The sequence below is a fragment of the Rhinolophus sinicus genome, linkage group LG02 (assembly GCF_036562045.2).
Source record: "Rhinolophus sinicus isolate RSC01 linkage group LG02, ASM3656204v1, whole genome shotgun sequence".
Taxonomy (NCBI): Eukaryota; Metazoa; Chordata; class Mammalia; order Chiroptera; family Rhinolophidae; genus Rhinolophus; species Rhinolophus sinicus.
Genome location: NC_133752.1, coordinates 178,604,724 through 178,624,129, shown reverse-complemented (window position 1 = coordinate 178,624,129; position 19,406 = coordinate 178,604,724). Strand labels below are relative to the sequence as shown.

General features: G+C 37.1%; 1 protein-coding gene across 5 annotated transcripts in view; it reads left to right on the top strand.

Moving 5' to 3' along the window:
- FGD6 (FYVE, RhoGEF and PH domain containing 6) overlaps positions 1-19,406 on the top strand; it is a 93,933-nt gene that overhangs the window by 50,027 nt on the left and 24,500 nt on the right. For all 5 annotated transcript variants that reach the window (XR_012494064.1, XM_019732167.2, XM_074326161.1 and 2 more), the window contains 3 exons: positions 4,973-5,124; positions 7,134-7,290; positions 9,535-9,622. Coding sequence is in view for 4 of the 5 variants with exons in the window: in XM_019732167.2 (XP_019587726.2) it covers positions 4,973-5,124; positions 7,134-7,290; positions 9,535-9,622 (397 nt within the window). In the remaining variant the exon portion in view is untranslated. The remainder of the gene's footprint in view (positions 1-4,972; positions 5,125-7,133; positions 7,291-9,534; positions 9,623-19,406) is intronic.

The window sequence follows — 19,406 nt, the reverse complement described above, 5'->3', positions numbered from 1 at the left end:
GTGCTATCCAACATGCTAACTATGTTATGTAAATTACCTGTTTTAATCCTTATAGCAACCCTATCAAGTAGATATTTCTATTTTTCTAAATGACAAAAGGGAGCTAACTGCCAAAAGTAACCCACTATTGAATGGCAAGGCCAGACGTGAACGCTTCTCTGTCTGAACCCTTGTGCTTAGTGGATTGTTCAGACTTGATGAAAATTGGTTTCTTGAGATCTCCAGCATGCTGGATAGGGTATAGTGTATCTTTCGGTATATTAGTTTGTTTTCAGATTTCTTTCCGTTGACCCACGAAACCAGAGAAATTCTAGTTTTTCATCTTCTAAAGATGAGAATGAAGGTAGGTATTGGTCCTTTAAGATATATTATGATGATTACTTGTTATTGAGGGAGTTGGAGACTTGAGATAAAGGGTTGGTTTCAGTGATGTTTTATACAGTTTTGCATTGATGATCATGTACAATATCACTAGGTCTGAGCATATAGAGAAGTAGAAATACTTTCACTGGACAAATATTTTCATTTTAAAACAAACTCCAATTGTTAAAATGGGGACTTTCCCCGTCTCCTTTAACTTCATAGTTTCACACTCACTTCTGCATATTTATCAGAGCCCTTTGACCTTAGCAGCTGCTTTGCTTTTGCTTAATCTGCAGTGATTTTTAATGTCCTTCATGAAGGCAGGGAGCCCTGCAGAACCCCCATCTCTCCATGTGTCCTTTGGTCTTTGTAATTCACTGTGTCAGGCAATGGTTAAGTAACGCCCCGAGGTCAGGAAGCCCAGTCAGGACAGCTGCTAATTAAGTCACTTACTTCTCTTTGGCACTGAAGATACAAAGCCGGACTGAGGAACAAGGCCATCTGTTTTGTGCTTCGTTGCCTTAGATGTTCGTACTTGATTTTGTTTCCATTGATTTTGCTTAGGTCTCACCCAAGTAATCAGAGCTGGTAAAGCTAGTGTGTTCATACCTCAAAGGACCTGACTTTTTAAAAGTTGGTCTGGTTCTTAATTTGTGGTTTTCTGGGAATTATTAAGAACAATGTGATTCTATGCTTTGTAATTCAGAAGCCCATGTCTATTTCTAAAAATGCCAAGTTGAACATGCATTTGGTTACTGGGACCAGAAGCTAGAATGTAGGTGGGTCAGTTTTGCATAGCGACTCTGGTGGATTTGCGTTAGAAGAACAGACTGAAGTGTATGTATTTGACATCAGTACATTTTGATACCTAACAGTTTCACACTCTAACCCCTTTAACCCCTTTTAATTACCCAGCTTTCCCAGTGTGAAAAAGTATATTCTAGATCTAATTTTTGAAGTGCCAGTCCTACGATCTTTTGTCCTCACTGATTTAGTCAAAGAGGTGTTAGTGAATTTAGATTCTTCTGCCCCAAAATAGCTTTACTTCTGGCTCTTAAGTGTCATCACACTTTCCCAAATTATCCCGGATGTCAGCATTTAGAAAAACAACCAGACATGTGTTGTAATAATCCTTTTTATTAAATTTAAAAAAAAAAAATGTTTCCCCATTTCAGTGGCACCAGGTCTAGGAATGGTAGAGGTTCATGAAGAGCTGAGAAGTTAAAATTCTGTGTGTCATTCCTGTGTGAGCACCTGGCCCTGGGACCATTACACATTCCTTTCAAGGGATGGTGGCCCTGAGGTGAAGGAATGAGATTGGGGCCATGGCTGTCATGTGTGGTTCTGAAGGCCGTGAGTTGTGAGTAGTGCCTTTGGTGTGAGTTGGATTGGCCTGGAATAAGGGGCGCTGTGCCCTTTTCTGTTTTCAAAAAGGCACCATGAAGACCAGCGATTGCCCTGGTAGCTTGCTAAGAATAAATACCTTTCTGAGTCTCAGGAATAATTCGTAATAGGTAGCTGGATATAAATTCTCTAAATCCCTATAGTCTTTATTAAATATTCTTCTTTTGTTTATTTAATTACTAAATTTCTATTTTACTCTGACTTGCTAGTGATAATTTTTATTTTATTTATTTTTATTAGTTTCAAGTGTACAAAACAATGTATTAGTTAGACATTTACACCCCCCTCCCCCCATCTACTACCCCTCTGATATCGTATATAGCTGTCACAATTTCATTGACTATTCCTTATGCTGTACTCCACCTCCTGTAACTACTCATAATTTTTAAAAAGACATTATGGTCTATTGGTTCATCCAGAGTTGCCTCTGGTATGCGACAGGGGCCTTCTGTTAGAGGTGGCCATCCCACAGGTCAACCCAGTGTGGATTTGGCTGGTTCCTGTAAAATGTGTCTTAAATAAACAAGCTTCCTTTTTGGCAATGGTGACAGACGTATGGAATGCAGAGTTTAACAAAAGCTATGCCAAACAGGGTTCTTAAGCTACGTAGCAGCTTCATGTCTACTTTCACTGGTGTGACTGAGGAAATACCTTCCAACTGGAAAATGAAAGTGAACCTGCTGCCAAGGGACAAACAAATTGATCATTTATTCTACCAGAAGAAAGGCCAGTACTTACTGCTTTGTTGAACATGGAACTCTTGTGTCTAAATTACATTAATCATTAAACTGGTAAAAAAAAAAATACTATAGAAGATGTTTAACTGTTGTGATTTGAATACATTTACAATTGAGGAAATTATTCATGATATATAAGTACATTCTATAGTGCTGCATGATGGAAAATCTATTATGACTTTCAAAGTGTTAAGTAGCCCTATTTTCTCCTAGTAAATGTGAGTGCTGATAGAAACAAGCTGTTGGGATGTGGAATTTGGCTGTTATCCATTTGGTTTCTGGAGATGTTTTGTGTAGTTTTCTGGATTAGAGCTTATGCAAGTTACAAATTCTTATTTTATATTACAGTAATTAGTTGTAAAAGTAGTTCTTTGGTTACTGTAAGTGGATGGCTCCTTTTTGGCTAATGTGATTATTGGGTAGATAAAGTTAGTCTCAAATACTGAGGCCTAAGTGAAGGGTTTTTGTGTGTGTATGTGGCGGGGGAGGTTAGCATTTGTTGAGTGTAAGGGGATTTGACTTGTCAAAAATAGCCATACCTTAGAAAAGGAATCCTTTCATGTATTTTTAAATTGTATATGAGCTTTTCGTCTTTCACAAGAAGCATAAGAAATACAGTTAATGTATGTATGTTGGAGGCAGGTGTTGAAGGGCTTGGGAGAAGCAGTATCTTTTTTCATTTCTGTTTATTTGATTTGCCAAGTGAATCCCTGAAGGGAAAGCAGTTGGAAATAAAGGTAAAGGAAGATAAAACCTGGTAGAGTCTGTTTTACCAACCTTACTTTAAGCTTTTAATTAAACTTACCATTTCTATAAAGGAACCTTTTTTGTTTTTGAATCCTTAGGATTGTGGAATAGATTCCACTATTGTTTTACTTATATCTTGAGGCCTACCCTCAGGGGATAGTATAATCTAGACAAATACCAGTCTCCTACCACACCCTCTCCAAGTCTTTGGAATGATAGGGCAGGGTGGTGTGGACCTGTCTGAAAACATGTTCTAAATAGTCTTCTAGGAAAAGTCAATGAAAAAGAGTATGTGAAAAGAAAATGTTTTGTTTGTAAAAAATGTAAATCCTGGTGAATTAGTGGGAAGGTTGGATAGAAGGAGGGGAGAGTTAAGGTCCAGAGTTAAAATGTTTTGTTGATTCTATTTGCCAAACACATTGTAGAAAGCTTTAGGTGCAATATCTAAAGTCTTATAATCCATTTAACAGATGAGAGAGAGAAATGTGTGAATGGGGTCAAAAGGAAAAAATAAATACTGAGCAATGGTAGAAAAATTGCTTACTATTTACCTATTAATTTGTGACCACCTCCCCCCAAAAAATACAAACCTGTTTTAAAGAAGAAAAACAAACTCAATTTAGTTGTAAATATGGCATACAGTATACTAAAACTATACAGTGGCAGTGACAACAAGGCCAGACTTTAAATTCTAAAGGTTATCTGTTAGATAATACACAATTTATACCTAGACAAAGTACTTCACAATTCAACAAATTATCTATAATCCTAAATATGACAGAGTTTAGAATGTTAAAAAAAATAATATTTCTATTAAAAAGATATTCCTGAAGGAATCTGAAGAGAAAGCAGTTTTTACTTAGGCATATTGCCCTTCCCTCCCTGAAGGGGGAAAAAAAAAAAAACAGACCTAGAAGTAACATAACAATCATTGTTAAGAGAATGTCACTGGTTTTCTTCAGAAACTTTATTTTTCTGCCTCAACCATATTTAGGTTTCCTTCTTACATACTTTTCTGGACAGTTTTCTTTTAACCAATGAATGAGTACTGTGCAGTAAAATAAAACCTTTCTACAGGAAAATCATTTTGTTCAAATGACTTGGTACAAGCGAAATGCATTATTATTTGGCTTTACTTTTAGTATTAAACAAAAAGATAAGGAAAGCGAGGCTAGCTCAAGGAAACAGTTAATCAGGAGTGAGGGCGGGATCCAGTTTTCTCTGGGTATCAAGAATGTGCCACCCTCCACATACCTCACCTAGAATGTTCCAGTTGTTGGGAAATGATTACTGACAAAGTGCACAAAGGGACTTTTCCAGAATAAAATTAGTTAAGATGGCCCAGGGACTTTTAAAATAAATGGATTGTCTTCATATAGCAGTATTGGAATAATTTTAGCGACTATTTAGAGTTGCAGTACGATTTCTAGACTCCCCCTTGGTAATTGCTAAGTTTGGAGATCACACTAAAAGATTTAAGAAAAATATCACACAGTCTGTTTTAAAAACAAATATCTACCCTGAGTACTTTTTTTTTTTTTTTCCAATTTCCTGTGTTCGTAAGTGGGATAGGAGGAAGTGGGTACTTTTCAATTTGTAATTCTACAACAGAAATACAGTTTTGCCATTTATATTGTTTTAGGGTAGAAGGTGACTAGGGAAAACTGTTTATCAAGTTATATGTGTATCCATGTTATTTTTCCTCCTCTGGATTGTAATAGGATTTCCGGGATGCTGTAGCACATGCTTCCAGGCAACTTGGAAAACCAGTGATTGAGGACCGGATCCTGAATCAGATCCTGTACTACTTGCCTCAGCTGTATGAGCTCAACCGGGATCTCCTGAAGGAGCTGGAGGAAAGAATGTTGAACTGGTAAAAAGGGACTGTTCAGCTTTCCCAGGGTTTCCAATTTTCTATGAAGCCATAAGGTCTCTGCGTGAAACTGAGAGGTGTTATTCCTTACATGGAGTTGTTTCAGTATATTGAATTTTCTTAGCATTTACCTATAGACTGATCATTTTAGATGGCTCAAATCTACAGTCTTTGAGCACTGTTTGGTGCTATAAAAGTTAAAATTCTTTGGTAATGCTGCCTTCAATGCAAGAAGGGCCCATAATCAGCCTATTTAACTTTTAAAGTGACTTTTGGTAATCAAGATTTTTTAAATTGAGAGAGTTTAGTTGATATTTTCACATTGGAAAAAATTTTTAATGTTTTTGATCTATCTTTTCTGGAGCTTCAAGTCATGAAACTCTCTTTGCATTTTGGAAAAGAGGCCATACATTGAGATCATTTGATGATTTGGTTGGTTGGTTTAGAAAATTTACATGTGTCTGACATCATTGTAGATGCTGTAGATTTCAGAACAGGAAAAGCATACCAAAAGGTTAACAGCTTCCACTGGGCTGTAAAAAGTAAGTAGAAAGTTTGGTGACAACTTTGGAAATATGTAGAAAGTTTGGTCTAGGGGATTGAATTAACTGTTAAACTCCATGGGGAATCCAAAAAAGTTTTGAATGACAAAACAGTATCATATATTTTCATTATCACTGCTTCCCTCTAAGCTTTCTTTTTATATAATCCACGGCTTGTTTTGGAAATATCATGCCTTTGCTTGTTGGGAAAGTATGCTAGATAAGCAATTCATATGTAGTTGCAGTTTAAGTATAAAATAATCCAGAGTTAAGGACTGAGGAATGACTAAAAGGTAGTTTTTAAAGTCATGGTAGAAGTAAAATATATTTACAAAGAATTCCTATACATACTTTATCATCATTATAAAAAGTTATCTTAAAAATTAATCGGAATTGGCTTTAACAATGTGCATATTTACTCAAGCAAGTGGAGACTTACATATATTTTTGCTTGTACTAAAAGTTTTCTCAAGTTTAGATCTATAGATGTTCTGTGTTAAAATATTAAGCATTCCCAAGAGACAGACTAACTTAAGGGACAGTTAAAACAATTATGGGAAAAGTTATGCTTGTTATATACTAACAAATTTTTTCTAATCCTTGGAAAATATATTTTCTATTCAAATAGTTTTCTCTCAGTGGTCTTTCAGTTAGTACATTCTTTGGTTTTAGTAGACTTTCTGAAGCAATAATTATGTTTACATTGGCTTTTGATAACAATTTATCAGATCTTTGATTTCTGTATTCAACTAGGTTTTGAATACCTACTGTGTACGAGTCAGCACTCTAAGCATGTAAGCAGTATCACAGCACACAAAACAGACAATTCTCTTGCTCTCATGGAGCAGACATGTTAGTGGGAGAAGCACCAGACAAACATACACACAAAAAAGCAGTTTCTGATCTGCACAGACATAGAATAGAGTGCCGTGCTAGTGAATGAAGATTGTTTGGCTAAGAAAGGCTCTCTAAGAATGCAGAGCATTTAAACTGATACCTGAACAAAAAGAAGGGGCCAGCCTGGGTTTCAAATTTCCAGGCATGTGGAACCATTCGTAAAAGTTTCAAAAGTGGTAATGGACTCTGTATGTCAAAAGAATATGAACAAGGCCAGTGTCTTTGGAGAGTAATGAGAAAGAGGGAGTGAAGGGTGGGATGGGTCAGAAAGGTAGGAGCAGTAGCACCTGTGGGTCTTTGTAAGCCCAGGTAAGGCGTTTGATCTGATACACGTTCTTCTGGCTGCACAGAAGAATGAGATGGTAGAAGGAGGGAGACCATCTTTCTGGCAGAGTCCAGGAAAGATGTGATGGTGGTTATGGAAATGGTGAAAAAATAGGCATTTTGGGATATGTCTCACAAGAAGAGAAAAAAAGATGGTTTGGATATGTGAATTGGCTCATTGGATATATTTTGGATACATTAATGACTCTCTTTTTATATTCTTGCATATCACTTCTCTATCCTTAGGACGGAACAACAAAAAATTGCTGATATTTTTGTAAAGAAAGGACCATATCTGAAAATGTATTCCACATACATCAAAGAATTTGATAAGAATATAGCTTTGCTGGATGAGCAGTGCAAGAAAAACCCAGGTTTTGCTGCTGTTGTTAGAGAATTTGAGGTATTTTTGTTACCATCTAATGTTGAACTTTTTGGGGGGGGGTGGTTTGCTTTTAAAACTTTAATAATTTGTAGTCATTGAAAATAAACCTTGCAAACAAAAAGATATTAAAATATAATCCCTTCAAAATCAAAGTGGGAATTGAACAAATTAAATAGTGAGAAATCAGTGTCTACAAGATTTAATTTTGAAAATGTTACACATTGGAATAATATAATGGGTCTCTCTTTTTTTTTAAATTTGTGGTAAAATACACATAAAATAAAACTTAAGCATCCTCACTATTTTTAAGTGTACATGCATTAGTGTTAAATACATTCACTTTGTTATGCAACCAGTCTCCAGAACTGTTTTCGCCATGCAAAACTGAAGCTATACCCATTGAACAACTTCCCATTCTCTGCTTCCCCCAGCCCCTGGCACCCACCATTCTACTTTCTGTCTCTATGAATTTGACTGCTCCAGGGGCCATTTCTTTTTTTTAGCTGAAACTTTCCTTTTATTCTTCTAACAACTAATCTACAATCATAGATGGGAAATATAATTTCTTCCCCTTAAGATGAATAAATAACAAGTTTTAGTGTGAAAGTTAAGAAAAATTAATAATATGTTTATTGCCAAAGCTTTGTGTTTTGACTCAAAGCTATGAGGGTACAAGCCGGATTTGATTCATGATAAAATGACATAACGTGTCTTTTTAAAAAATTAGTTTTTAATCAGAATTTTACCTAAGTCCCCTCCCCAATTTTGGGTAAAATGTGGGTTAATATATATGTTAGTGATTATTTCTGTTTTGAAACAAAAAATATGAGTGAATTCCAGTCACACAAATCTAGAAAAGTTTTAGGCATATTGAGATATTGCTTATTTCTAATTTACACAGTAGACAAATAATTAAACTTTTAAATTGTTTGTAGTCTCTTTTTCTTCTTTACCTCTCTGCTGATGTCCTCATGCTATTAAGAAAGGAAGTGTGAAATATATAGCTATGGCATGGATACTTGACCCAGGTTTTCTTCAGTGTCCAAGGAGTTCTGTTGCCTTGGCAGCGAAAGAGAACATAAGACAGGAAAGTTAGATGCTTTCTTAACATGTATTATCGTTATAATTTCGTAATTATTCTGTGTACCAGACCTGGAGCTGGCTAAGAAGCGCAAGACATCTTAGCACGAGGGACATTTTCATTTGGCTATTTTGATGCTACCTCACAGTAATTTCCTGTGATAGACAATGGGGTGAAGCTCAGAAATGGGCATATGAAGAACAAGAGCTTTAAAGGCAGAATCAAATTTCCTTGTGGTCAAGCCAAAATGGTTCCAGATCAAATGTACCTATATACACTGTGGTTTGGGGACTGTCTTTTATAGCTAGTCACCTGAGAAAAAATTTTGCATTCTGCAGGCTTATTAGAGAACAGATGCAAAGCTGCTTTTCAGGTTATCTTTAATTTCTGCAATTCTCCCCAGAACTACCTGTTGTTACGAGTATATTGATAGGCTGTGCCTATTATTTGAATCCGATTCCCAGTAGTTCTATTTCTGCCACCTTATTTTGAAGACCATGCATTTCCTTCTTGGTCGAGGGGTGTTTATGTTTATGAATACATTAGCAAATGCTCTTCTAAGTGGCAGCTGCTGAGTAGGATGGGCTCTAATTGGCTTAGAATGTAGACTGCAGCTGCCACCCTCTGTGAGAGGGCTGTGAACAAGTCTTCCCAAAGAGTCAGTGATATGGGAAACCTACCCTGTTTCCCCGAAAATAAGACCTAGCCGGACCATCAGCTCTAATGCATCTTTTGGAGCAAAAACTAATATAAGACTTGGTCTCGTTTTAATATACTATAAGACCGGGTATAATATAATGAATATAATATACTACCAGATATAACATAATATAATATAATATAATTAATATAATATAGTATCGGGTCTTATAATATAACTTAATATAAGACTGCGTCTTATGTTAATTTTTACTCCAAAAGACACAACAGAGCTCATGGTCTGTCTAGGTCTTATTTTTGGGGAAACACGGTACCTACATGAGAGGGTGAGCTACGTGTGAATTGGCCCTGGTTTTACTCGCAGCATCGCAGCTGTGCCTTAAAATAAAGGGAGCCTCCATGAATCTCCTTCCAGAGCTGCTGGCTATTTAAAGTTTGGCTTGCTGGGTCCCTGAATCTGGGACTCTTGCTTCTTAGAAAAACGTTTGTGTTTTACATCATCAGATTTCTTTTCCTTTCAGATGAGCCCACGCTGTGCTAATCTGGCCCTCAAGCACTACCTGCTCAAGCCAGTTCAGAGGATCCCCCAGTACAGGCTGCTGCTGACAGGTGGGCGTCTCTGGCAGTTTGCCTTTTTCTATCACTCCAGTCACACCTTTACCTACTATATGGATTTATAGGTTGCTTAGAGCCTCGGATACACATTGCCCGAACTGAACTTCTTTCAGTTCTTTTGTCATCCCCATGCGAATTCTCTGCTCTGGGCATTCATACCCATTAATTCCTTTTGCTCAGAACTTCTTTAACCATCCCAACCCCACAACCCTGCATCATTTTACTTGATTAATATTATTAACTCCAAGAGGGTGCTTTCCCAGCCACTCAAGAATGAGGTTTATAATATGACAATTATAGTACTCTCTACAAATGCGGTCAAGGAGAAGGGGAATTAGAGGCTTTATATTTGTAAATAAAAAAGAAACTTTTTATCAAAAAAATAAATAAAAGAGGTTTAGAGGGTCACCACGCTCACATAGATGTATATCAACTATCATGGCCCTAGTCACTTCAGAGTGTTGTTACAGGGATTACCTAATGAGCTGTGAACGTGGAATACTGTGTGGTCACAGTATATATATACTAAGTAAGTACAGCTGCTGTTAGTAGTAGCGTGGCCATATCGTTATCATCATCATCCTTAGGCCTAGTCAGTGTTTTCTATGTCTTCTCCTTGACAGTGAGCTTCAAGATTACAGGGCTGTAGGTGTCTAGTTTCCACTGTAATTATAAAAAGGGACCAAAAAAAAAAAAGGGAAGAAAATACATTTTTAAGAAACTTATGATTTGAGTGAAGGCACACATTGAGCTCAGGACTTTTATTATATTCATTGGCTCTCTAAATCTTCACCATAGCCATGCGTGTTTCACAACATTTACATAGATGAAATAACAGGCTTTTAGAGATTACGTGCTTTTGCATCACAAAAAAAGAAAAAGCTAGTATAGTCTCAGTACCAAGCATAGTACTGAGCTCCTATGGGGTGTTTGCTGAAATGTGTTGGATGTGCAGTGACAATACACATACATAATGGGCATTAAGAATTTGGTCAAAATGGACAAGAACATTGAAATGCCACTACAACTCTAAATTCAATCTGTTGTAGTTTTATGTACTTAGATTTTAAGGTACTTAGTTCTTGTTAGTGTTCTTAAGAAATGGTGTGCATGCTTTTATTTTTAACTTAATCCCTTTCTCTCCAACCAAGAGCTATATTGAATGAAGTAGGTAAATCCTGGAAAGCCAGGATTTCCTGATTTCCCTTCAGGCAAAAGCTTCATGCCTTCCAAGCTTGCCAAGTTGAAAGACAAACTGCTTTCAGCCCCAGGTCTGGCTATACTAGGTGTTTCTACTTAATTTGAATTTCTAACTGGGAATCAGGCACTGATTTCTCTCTGGAATGACATAGGCAAACCAGATAATTTGAGGATATCCTGTCCATCTGTACTTTCTTTCCTCTGCTTTTGGCTGAGATTTAGAATACACAGGACAAAAGGAAGTACCCATGCATGCATTGTGTTTTGAGAGATAAATTCAATGCTGTATCATAAATGAGCTATTGAATGGCTTAGGCTATTTCTACAGCTGTCAAATGAAGTACTGTTTTTAGTGGCAAAAGACAACTGTGGTTTTAAAAGCTATGGTTTTGTCAGGATGGAACAAGGTGCGATTTTCATGTAAAAATATTATTTTCCCACACTGGTCTAAGTAAAAAAAGTTACACATTTATTGAATTTAGGTTTCATGCTGAGTTTGATTTTAATTGATTAATGGTGAAATAGCAAAAGTTATTCTCTTTAAAAGAACAGATTTTATTTGTTTTATAATGAATATAATGTGAGCTTGGGGTTATTTTTAGTTTTGAGTTATTTTCTTGTTTAGTCTTAAAGCCATTTTCCCCTTTCTTAAATTGGAAACTCTTCATTATTTAAATGATCCACAGTATTATATATAGTAAAACCCTCAGTAATTGTGGATTTATTGAAGGGTAGAGATGACAGCTGTCTTGTTCAAGGTTGAAAACTCAGGACTAAAGTTAAAGAAAGAACATACTTTGTAAATAAATAACATAGACTGCGTATTCTTTGTCTGTCCTGTACCTTTTCTTCCATTTATTCACATTCTCCCTCCAAGCCTGACCTGATGTCCTCCATTCCCTTTGAAGCCATCTCTGATTAGTCCAGTTCTCTTAGACCCTTGATATCAGTGCAATGTGACGTAGTAAATATTTATCTGATGCTTTGTGAATGTGCTAATATTTATATGATTTTGAATACTGGTTCCTTAATTTGATTATAAGGTCAAATTCCTTAATTTTTAAGGTCAAGAAGTGAGTCTTTTACTAATAATTTAGTGAACCCCAATATATGTGGGTCAGTTTTGGATACCTTAGAAGCTGTTCAGGAAATAATTTTGGTTGGTTTTAAGCTAGGTTTGAAACATCTCTTTAATCAAAACATCTTTAGCCTAAAGGAAACATTGAGATGGAGAGTTTCAAAGATGTTCTCTTCTCAATGAAAGACCACATTCAGAGAGGTGAAATGGCCTGCCCAAGGCAACACAATTAGTGTTAGTTAAAGTACCTGTGGTCATATAATCCTAAGGAAATACAGGATTTGATCCTAAGAGTTGGTTTTATTTTTATTTAAAATTCTCACTTCCAGTATTTATCTTTTGTGATGTTCTAATTGCTCCCTACTTTTGCAAGGTATTTCTACTGTTGCTATAGAAGTACTTCTGTCTAGTCACTTAAATTTTTAGAAATTGGATTTTAAATCTTAAATTGGCATCTATTCAAACATGTTAATTAACTGCATCCTCATCTTTGGATAAACAAGCTCAATGATTTAATCCTTGGAACAACCTTGTGAAGTAAGTACTCTTATTTCCATTTTAGAATTTGGAGTAAATCCAAGTACTGGAGCAGAGAGGATTGAAGACTATTTGAGGCAACTCCTAACAACTCTGATTTATTAATGAGTTTCAGGCAGAGAAAGGGAAGGATTCCTGCCTGACTCAGTGTAGTAAATTTGTGCCTGCTTGGTTTCTTGGGAGGAGAAGATTGAGAAATGCAGAGATGAAGCAGATAAGACAGCTTCTTTTGGAATCTTTTCTTATACAAAGGTGAATGGAAATTCCCAGATACTGCAGTCCCGGCCCCTGCTATTCAAACAACCATCCTATTGTCTTGCGTGTGTTCTTCAGGACATAATTTGGGTTTTGTATTGGGTATTTTACTTAGGCTAGCTCTTCCTTCATTGTAATAAAAAACTTCCAACTAAATTAAGTGATTTTTTTTTTAAATTTAAACGGAAAAACTTGTAAATTTTACCTTTATATTGGCTACTCAAGGCCAATTGATCAAGCCAGATTTTTGAAATGTGTGGGTCCCAGAACCTATGTGGAATTAAGAGAAATGGGAATCTTGGGGCAGCAGTGAGGAAGCAATGAAAGTAAAGAGGCAGACACTGCTAGGAGCAGCATTGTTTTTGTACTGCTGCTTATTTCCTTCTTCCTCATCTCTTCAGGGTAAAGACTATCTTTATTATCCTAACTCAGCATCCGACATAGATTCTGGCACATAACAGGGACTCAATAAACTCAAAGGCTTAGGGAAATAAATGTTGATTTTTTTTTTTTTTTTTTTTACAAGGTTCAGAAGCCCTATGCAGTGGTGCCAATGGATGTTTGGTGGATAGATGGGTGGGTGGGTGGGTGGGTGGGTGGATGGATGGATCAATAAATTGCTTTTCAGAATAAAAATAATCCAGTTACCCAGGCACAAAGTTGTGGAAAGGACTCTGAAATACTTCCCTTTCCTCATCTTTCGTCCCTGACCAGTTTTCCTCTGCCTGTGCTTCCTGCTCATTCCATCTCCCTTGTTAGGCCCCAGGCCAGGCCTTTCTAAATTCACACCAAATTGTGGCACTATCTTACTACTGGTCATGCCACTTCTGATCACGTGCGCAGGTAGCCTGGCACATCATCACTTCATTTCTTTCCCAAGTACACCATAAAGGAGAAACATACTCCTGTCTTCCCTTTACTCTCATCATTCTAGCTACCCGGAGATAGCATCAAATCCTACAGATTAAGGGCTCAGTTTCACAAATCTGCCCCTTCCCCCCAAACTTCAGCTGTCAATCACAAGTTCCAGGTTGTCACCTGTATTTCTGACTGACCAGCTGTAAATCTGAGTTCCCATGATCCCCTCCTTGGGTTCGATAATTTGCTAGAATAGTCCACAGAACTCAGGGAAACACTTACTTACATTTACCAGTTTATTATAAAAGCATATGATAAAGGATACGGGTGAACATGCAGATGGAAGAAAGACCGAGGACAAGGTGTGTGGGAAGGGCCAAAGAACTCCCGTGTCCTCTCCGTGCCCGTCCCTCTCCCAGCACCACCTCGTGTTCAGGAAACAAGAAGCTCACCAAACCCTGTACTTCTCGATTTTTATGGAGGGTGCATCATGCAGGCACGATCTGTCATTGACGCCTCTTCGACCTCCCTCGCCCCTTTTTGTAGAATGGAGAGGGGCTGAAAGTTCCCAGCTTCTAATCATGGCTTTGTCTTTCCGGTGACTAGACTCATCTAAGAGCTATTCGAGATCCCACCAAGAGTCACCTCATTAGGTCAAAAGACACTCCTATCACCTAGGAAAGTCCAAGGGATTTAGGAGCTCTGTGTCAAAATTAGGATCAAAGACCTAATATTAGAAAAAAAAGACATTCCCAATGCTCTTATCACGCAGAAAATTACAAGGGTTTTAGGAGCTCTGTGCATGTGTGGGGGCAGGATGCATATGGAAATCTCTGTTTTGCTGTGGACGAAAAACTGCTCTGAAAAATAGAAAACCAAAACCAAAAAGCTTATCCACATGATAAAGACTACAGTCTATAACCCCAAATTGCCCAAACCTTATTTTCCTTTTCTCTAGCTGCAGTGGTTTTCTTACTTTCCCCTGAAATCTGTACTTCAAGGCCAGAGTCTCTCCTCTGTTAATCCATCACTAACTCACTCCACAAATACTTGTATGGCTGGCCCTGAGCTGACACCTGTGCACCCTGGCGGATAACCCGCGGAGCTTACAGTCCTTCCCTTCGGGGCCAGGCCCAATCACTCAGGCTCCCACCACGCCCGGCTCTTCGCAAGTCCTAAGAAATTATATTGATCTTCTCACTTGTTTGAGTGAGTGTATATCCTGAGGATTTAGTTTTGTAAGGGTCACCTTTTTTCTTTGAAGGGGTCTTTTGTGCCTATTAAAAATATGTAAGTGTTATAAAAAAATTTTTTTAAGTCCCTCTTCATCTTCTACCATCCAGATATGACTATCACATATCTTTTTTAGATTTTTGTGTGTGTCTGTTATATGTGATATAATTTTTTTTTTCAATAAAAAGCCTTTTATTTATGGAATGTTACTACATTGGTATTGAAACAGGTTGAATCATGGAGGATCACAGTGGAGAAAATATAATGAAAAATATAATTTAAAAATTCCTCTGAAATACCTTTTCTGCTTACACATTTAGTGAAAAAACAGTCCTTTGAACTTTGATTAAATTTGGTCAGGTAGTTTCTTTGATCTTGCTCAAAATATTTGTTATATTATAAGTGACTTTAATAACATATTATATTACTTTTCCTGTAATCTTTGCCTTTAGTCTGGGATGGTATTAAGTCCCTCTAGGTTTTAGAAATCCAGGATTTCCCATGTTGGTAGAAAATACGATATTAAAAACATCTGTTTTAATGTTCTGAAGTTATAAATTTGAGCCATGAATAGGCTAATAAGCAGATCCATAAAAAGATCACAAATTAATGCATGACTTTTAAAACACCCTTACTGAAAAACAAAACTTCTGCTTGGCAAGTATTTGTTTTAAAATCCAGGGCTAATTGTTTACATAAAAAGTCATTCTAACACTTTTTGTGGTACAGAACTTGATGAAAGGTGGGGTTATCCTGGACACTAGCCAAGGAATTTAGTTTCTGAGGAACCCAAAGGCCCTGATATAAAGCAGTTCCATCCATGTGAAATGAGGTTCGGGGGGTTATGTGTGATAATATTCAGGGATTCTTGTAATTGGCTCAGTTCTTGTTCTCTTGCAATTCATTTTTAATTATAGTTGTGAACAAGGTATTTTGAGAGATGGTATTTAATAAATTATATCCATGAACTATTTTAATACTGTGGAAAAACTTTAGGATATAAGAGGTAAGCACATTTTATCTGCCTGTTCTATTAAATCAGTTTTTAAATGTAATCTCTCTTTCTCTATAGAACAGGAATTCTTAACCTTTTTTGTGCCTGGGTCCCTTTGGCAATCTAGTGAAGCCTATGGATCTCTTCTCAGAATAATTTTTTAACTTACAGAATAAAACACAAGATTAAAAGGAAACCAGTTGGGCTGCAATAGTTATTAACATAGTCTTGAAGTGTGACACAGTAATACACGTGTTTCTTTGGCAATGCATTAAATAAGAGGATCTAGTGATGGATCTTGTGACTGCCCTGATTTTGAAGTAGTGGTGGGAGTAAACAGTGGTTTGATATGTCTGCAACAACTGTCATGTGATATAAAAAATACATGACTTCTATGGTGACAAAATCACTGCTGTCATTGATAATACTGTGATTTGTTGCCTCCTACATAATGGAAGGAGATTCTGTATTTCGCTTGGAGGTTAGTGAAATTGTTTTTGCCCATCCTAGGTTGTAGATCCCCTTAATTCTACCTGTAGACATTACTACAAACCCATTCTTTTTCCGATTCTCAGTATAGATTTGACTCAGATTCCCTGCAAGTAACCAAATGCTTCTGTTGCTGAGACTTGCCTTTCCAAAGATCTAACAAGCTAACTCTTGCTAAAGAGTTTCCCTCTTAGTGTTACTCAGAATCATGGGCTCACGTCAGGCTATAAAATCCTATATATTACTAAAATTAAGTAAAATCAGCATTTATAAAAACAGATGGACATACTTTAAAATCATAATTTTAGAGTGATAATCATGGTTTGAGTTTTCTCCATTATTTAATTTTCCAAATTTCCTAATGCATCTTAGAATTTTTTTAAAAAATATGCTTCAAAATACTTTAGAATGAAGTATTTTACAGTTTTTCAGTCTGGTTCAGCCTACTTATTTTATGTGTGAGGATACTGACACACAGAAATGCTACCAGGCATGGCCAAAGTCACGTGCCTCTGCTAGACATGCTTGGACTAAGAGAGTAAGAATCTTATCTTCTCACTCCAACAAGGGCACTTGACCAACTTCACCAAGCTGCCTTGAAGATGGCAGCAGTATGTCTTATAGCTTGACACTCAGTCTTTATCTTTGGTATTTAAAGTAATTGGTACTTCGTTTTACCAGTCAGGATAATTTTAGGTTGCTGCTTTTAAAAATTGAAACTTTGGTAAACAGGCTTATTGATTAGACTTACTTTTCTTTGGATTCCATAGTTCAGTAGGTGTGGCTGATATTATTACATATTTAGGGAGGAAAGAAGAAATCAATAATACAAAGCATGACGTCCTCAAATCAAAACACTGGACTTTGGAACGTTACTTGTCCTATATGCTCATTTCCTCTGTTCTTTGCCATCACCATTTCTCAGCACAGTCTAGGAACCTGACTGGGTGTTGTTGAATGAAAAAGTCCCAGATTCCCATAGATGACTCATTTTAAGGAAAGGTTAACTGTACTTCTGAATAGTTTTCTGCTTTAAGTTATTAATTACTCATTAATTATGTAATCATGGGTGGTGAGGCGTAGTAGAAGCAAATGTATAGAAAACTTAGACCTCTAACAAGATACAGTATTTGTTGCGTCCTCATTCTTTCTTTCTCTTTGGGCCTCATGTGAGAACAAAATTCTCGCATGTCCCATGAGGTTGCACACGGTGATGATAAGGTTTAATGATCTTTTATTAATCAATGATGCCACCTGGTGGCCAGAAAGTACATTTTGTGGTGCCCATGCTTGCTGCACCAACCTGTTTTCCTTTGATAGAAAGAACCTCGGTAGCATTTAAGGTATTTTTTATTAGTGAGGTTTTGAAACATGCTTCATTTAGTTTAGCAGAAGCACAAAAGTCGTAGAATACTGTAAGTCTAACATAGCAAATTGAATTGACTACTCTGCTCTCCTCATTTTTTAAAAAGTGAAGCTCTTGCAGGATACGAGATCCCAAATGGTTCATAGTAAACAATTCCCTATGACCAATGCAGGTGTGTCTGTCTGGTCTCCTTTCCTGGGTTTCACCTGGGTTCTAACAGTCACTGGGGCACCTGGTAGTTTCAGTGCTCCTCCCTTCTGACTCAGAGGACGATCAATCATGTCCTTCTCATACTGCAGTTAAGGCTGTGAGTCATTCTCAACTGAGGGGATGGTGGTCTTGTCTTCCTTGAAAAAGTAAGTTCTCAAAAGGTTGTGCTACAACAAGATGCCCTGAAAATATGGATGGATGGAAATGTTGGAAAGTTGAATTTCTAAAATTTAATTTTGAAAAGTTGAATTTTAAGATTTTTTTTAACAGGAAAGGAAAATAAACCTAACTTCATTACCTCCTTGATTAATAGCATGATTTTGCAGTGTCTTAATGGTAGGTTTTCTGCTCAGCCAGTTTGTTTATTTCCACTCTGTTCCTGAAAGTTCAGGTTGGCAGGCAGCAGCTGAGCTTGAATACAAGGAGAGGAAATGCAACTCAGAAGCTTATCAGGTTCGGCACAATGGTTCTGAGGTCAGGATTTCCTAATACGTACATCTTCCTGTGAGCTCTCTGGGTTTAGAGAAAGTCTCAGTTGGTATGGGTGTACTTCTGTGTTAATGAGCAAGAATGGAAGACAAAATAGGAACTTGGCATTAATCTGGTACTTAGGTAAATCTGCTGTCCTTTCCTTACGCTTCAGCAACGCAGAGGCTCTAAGGAACATTGCTTTGATTAATGAGGTAGCCTGGACATGGAGCGTATCGAAGAAGATGACCAAGTTTTTCCCCCCAACTCTGTCACTCTCATGGAAAAGTGAAATGTTTGGACTCACCAAACATGGCTTACATATGGAATACATTCTGAGTGGGGTCAGAGTGAGATTAGGTTAATTTTTCATCTCCAGGTAAAGCTAAGTGGAATGTATAATTAGTGTATTTTGTTAATTTTTGTGGTTTTATTACCTATTTGATTGGAAACATACTGTCCAACTTCTGTGTTCACGTTACTTGAAGCTCTAAATTGCTAGTGACGGTCTTTGACAAGATTAAACATATGTTGTGGTGCATGGACGCTTAATGTCATCATATACAGTGTCTCACTGGCTTCCTGCCAGGGCTGGATATTTATAATGTGCGTGTCTAGACTCACACAGGTTCTTGAATCACTGTCTTAAAGATGTCCCGAGTTTCAGCACTTGGGTGTATGTGTTTGTGTCATCTATTAAGTTTGGAAAGCCTTTGCTCTTTTCATTTTCTCAACTCCCACTGGCATTACAATTGGTTTCAGCCTTCATTACTTTTTATGTAAACTAAGACACAATCGTGTGTTTAAAAATCATTTATTATTGTTTTATTCTAAGCATTTCTCGTCCCCTGTATGCAAAGGCACTGGCTCAGTCCAATGAGAGAGAAAGATGAATCAGATGTGGGTCCTGCCCACAAGGAGCTTTGAGTCAAATGAAAAAGAAAATAATAGAAGGCATGAAGTGAGTGGCTGTTGTGGCCTGTATTATTCAAAGGGAGAGACTGTTTCTTTCAAATGACAAGTTTGGTAGGAGAGGAGGGATTTGAAAGGAGCCTCGAAGAATGTGAGAATTTTTATATGCGGAGTCAGA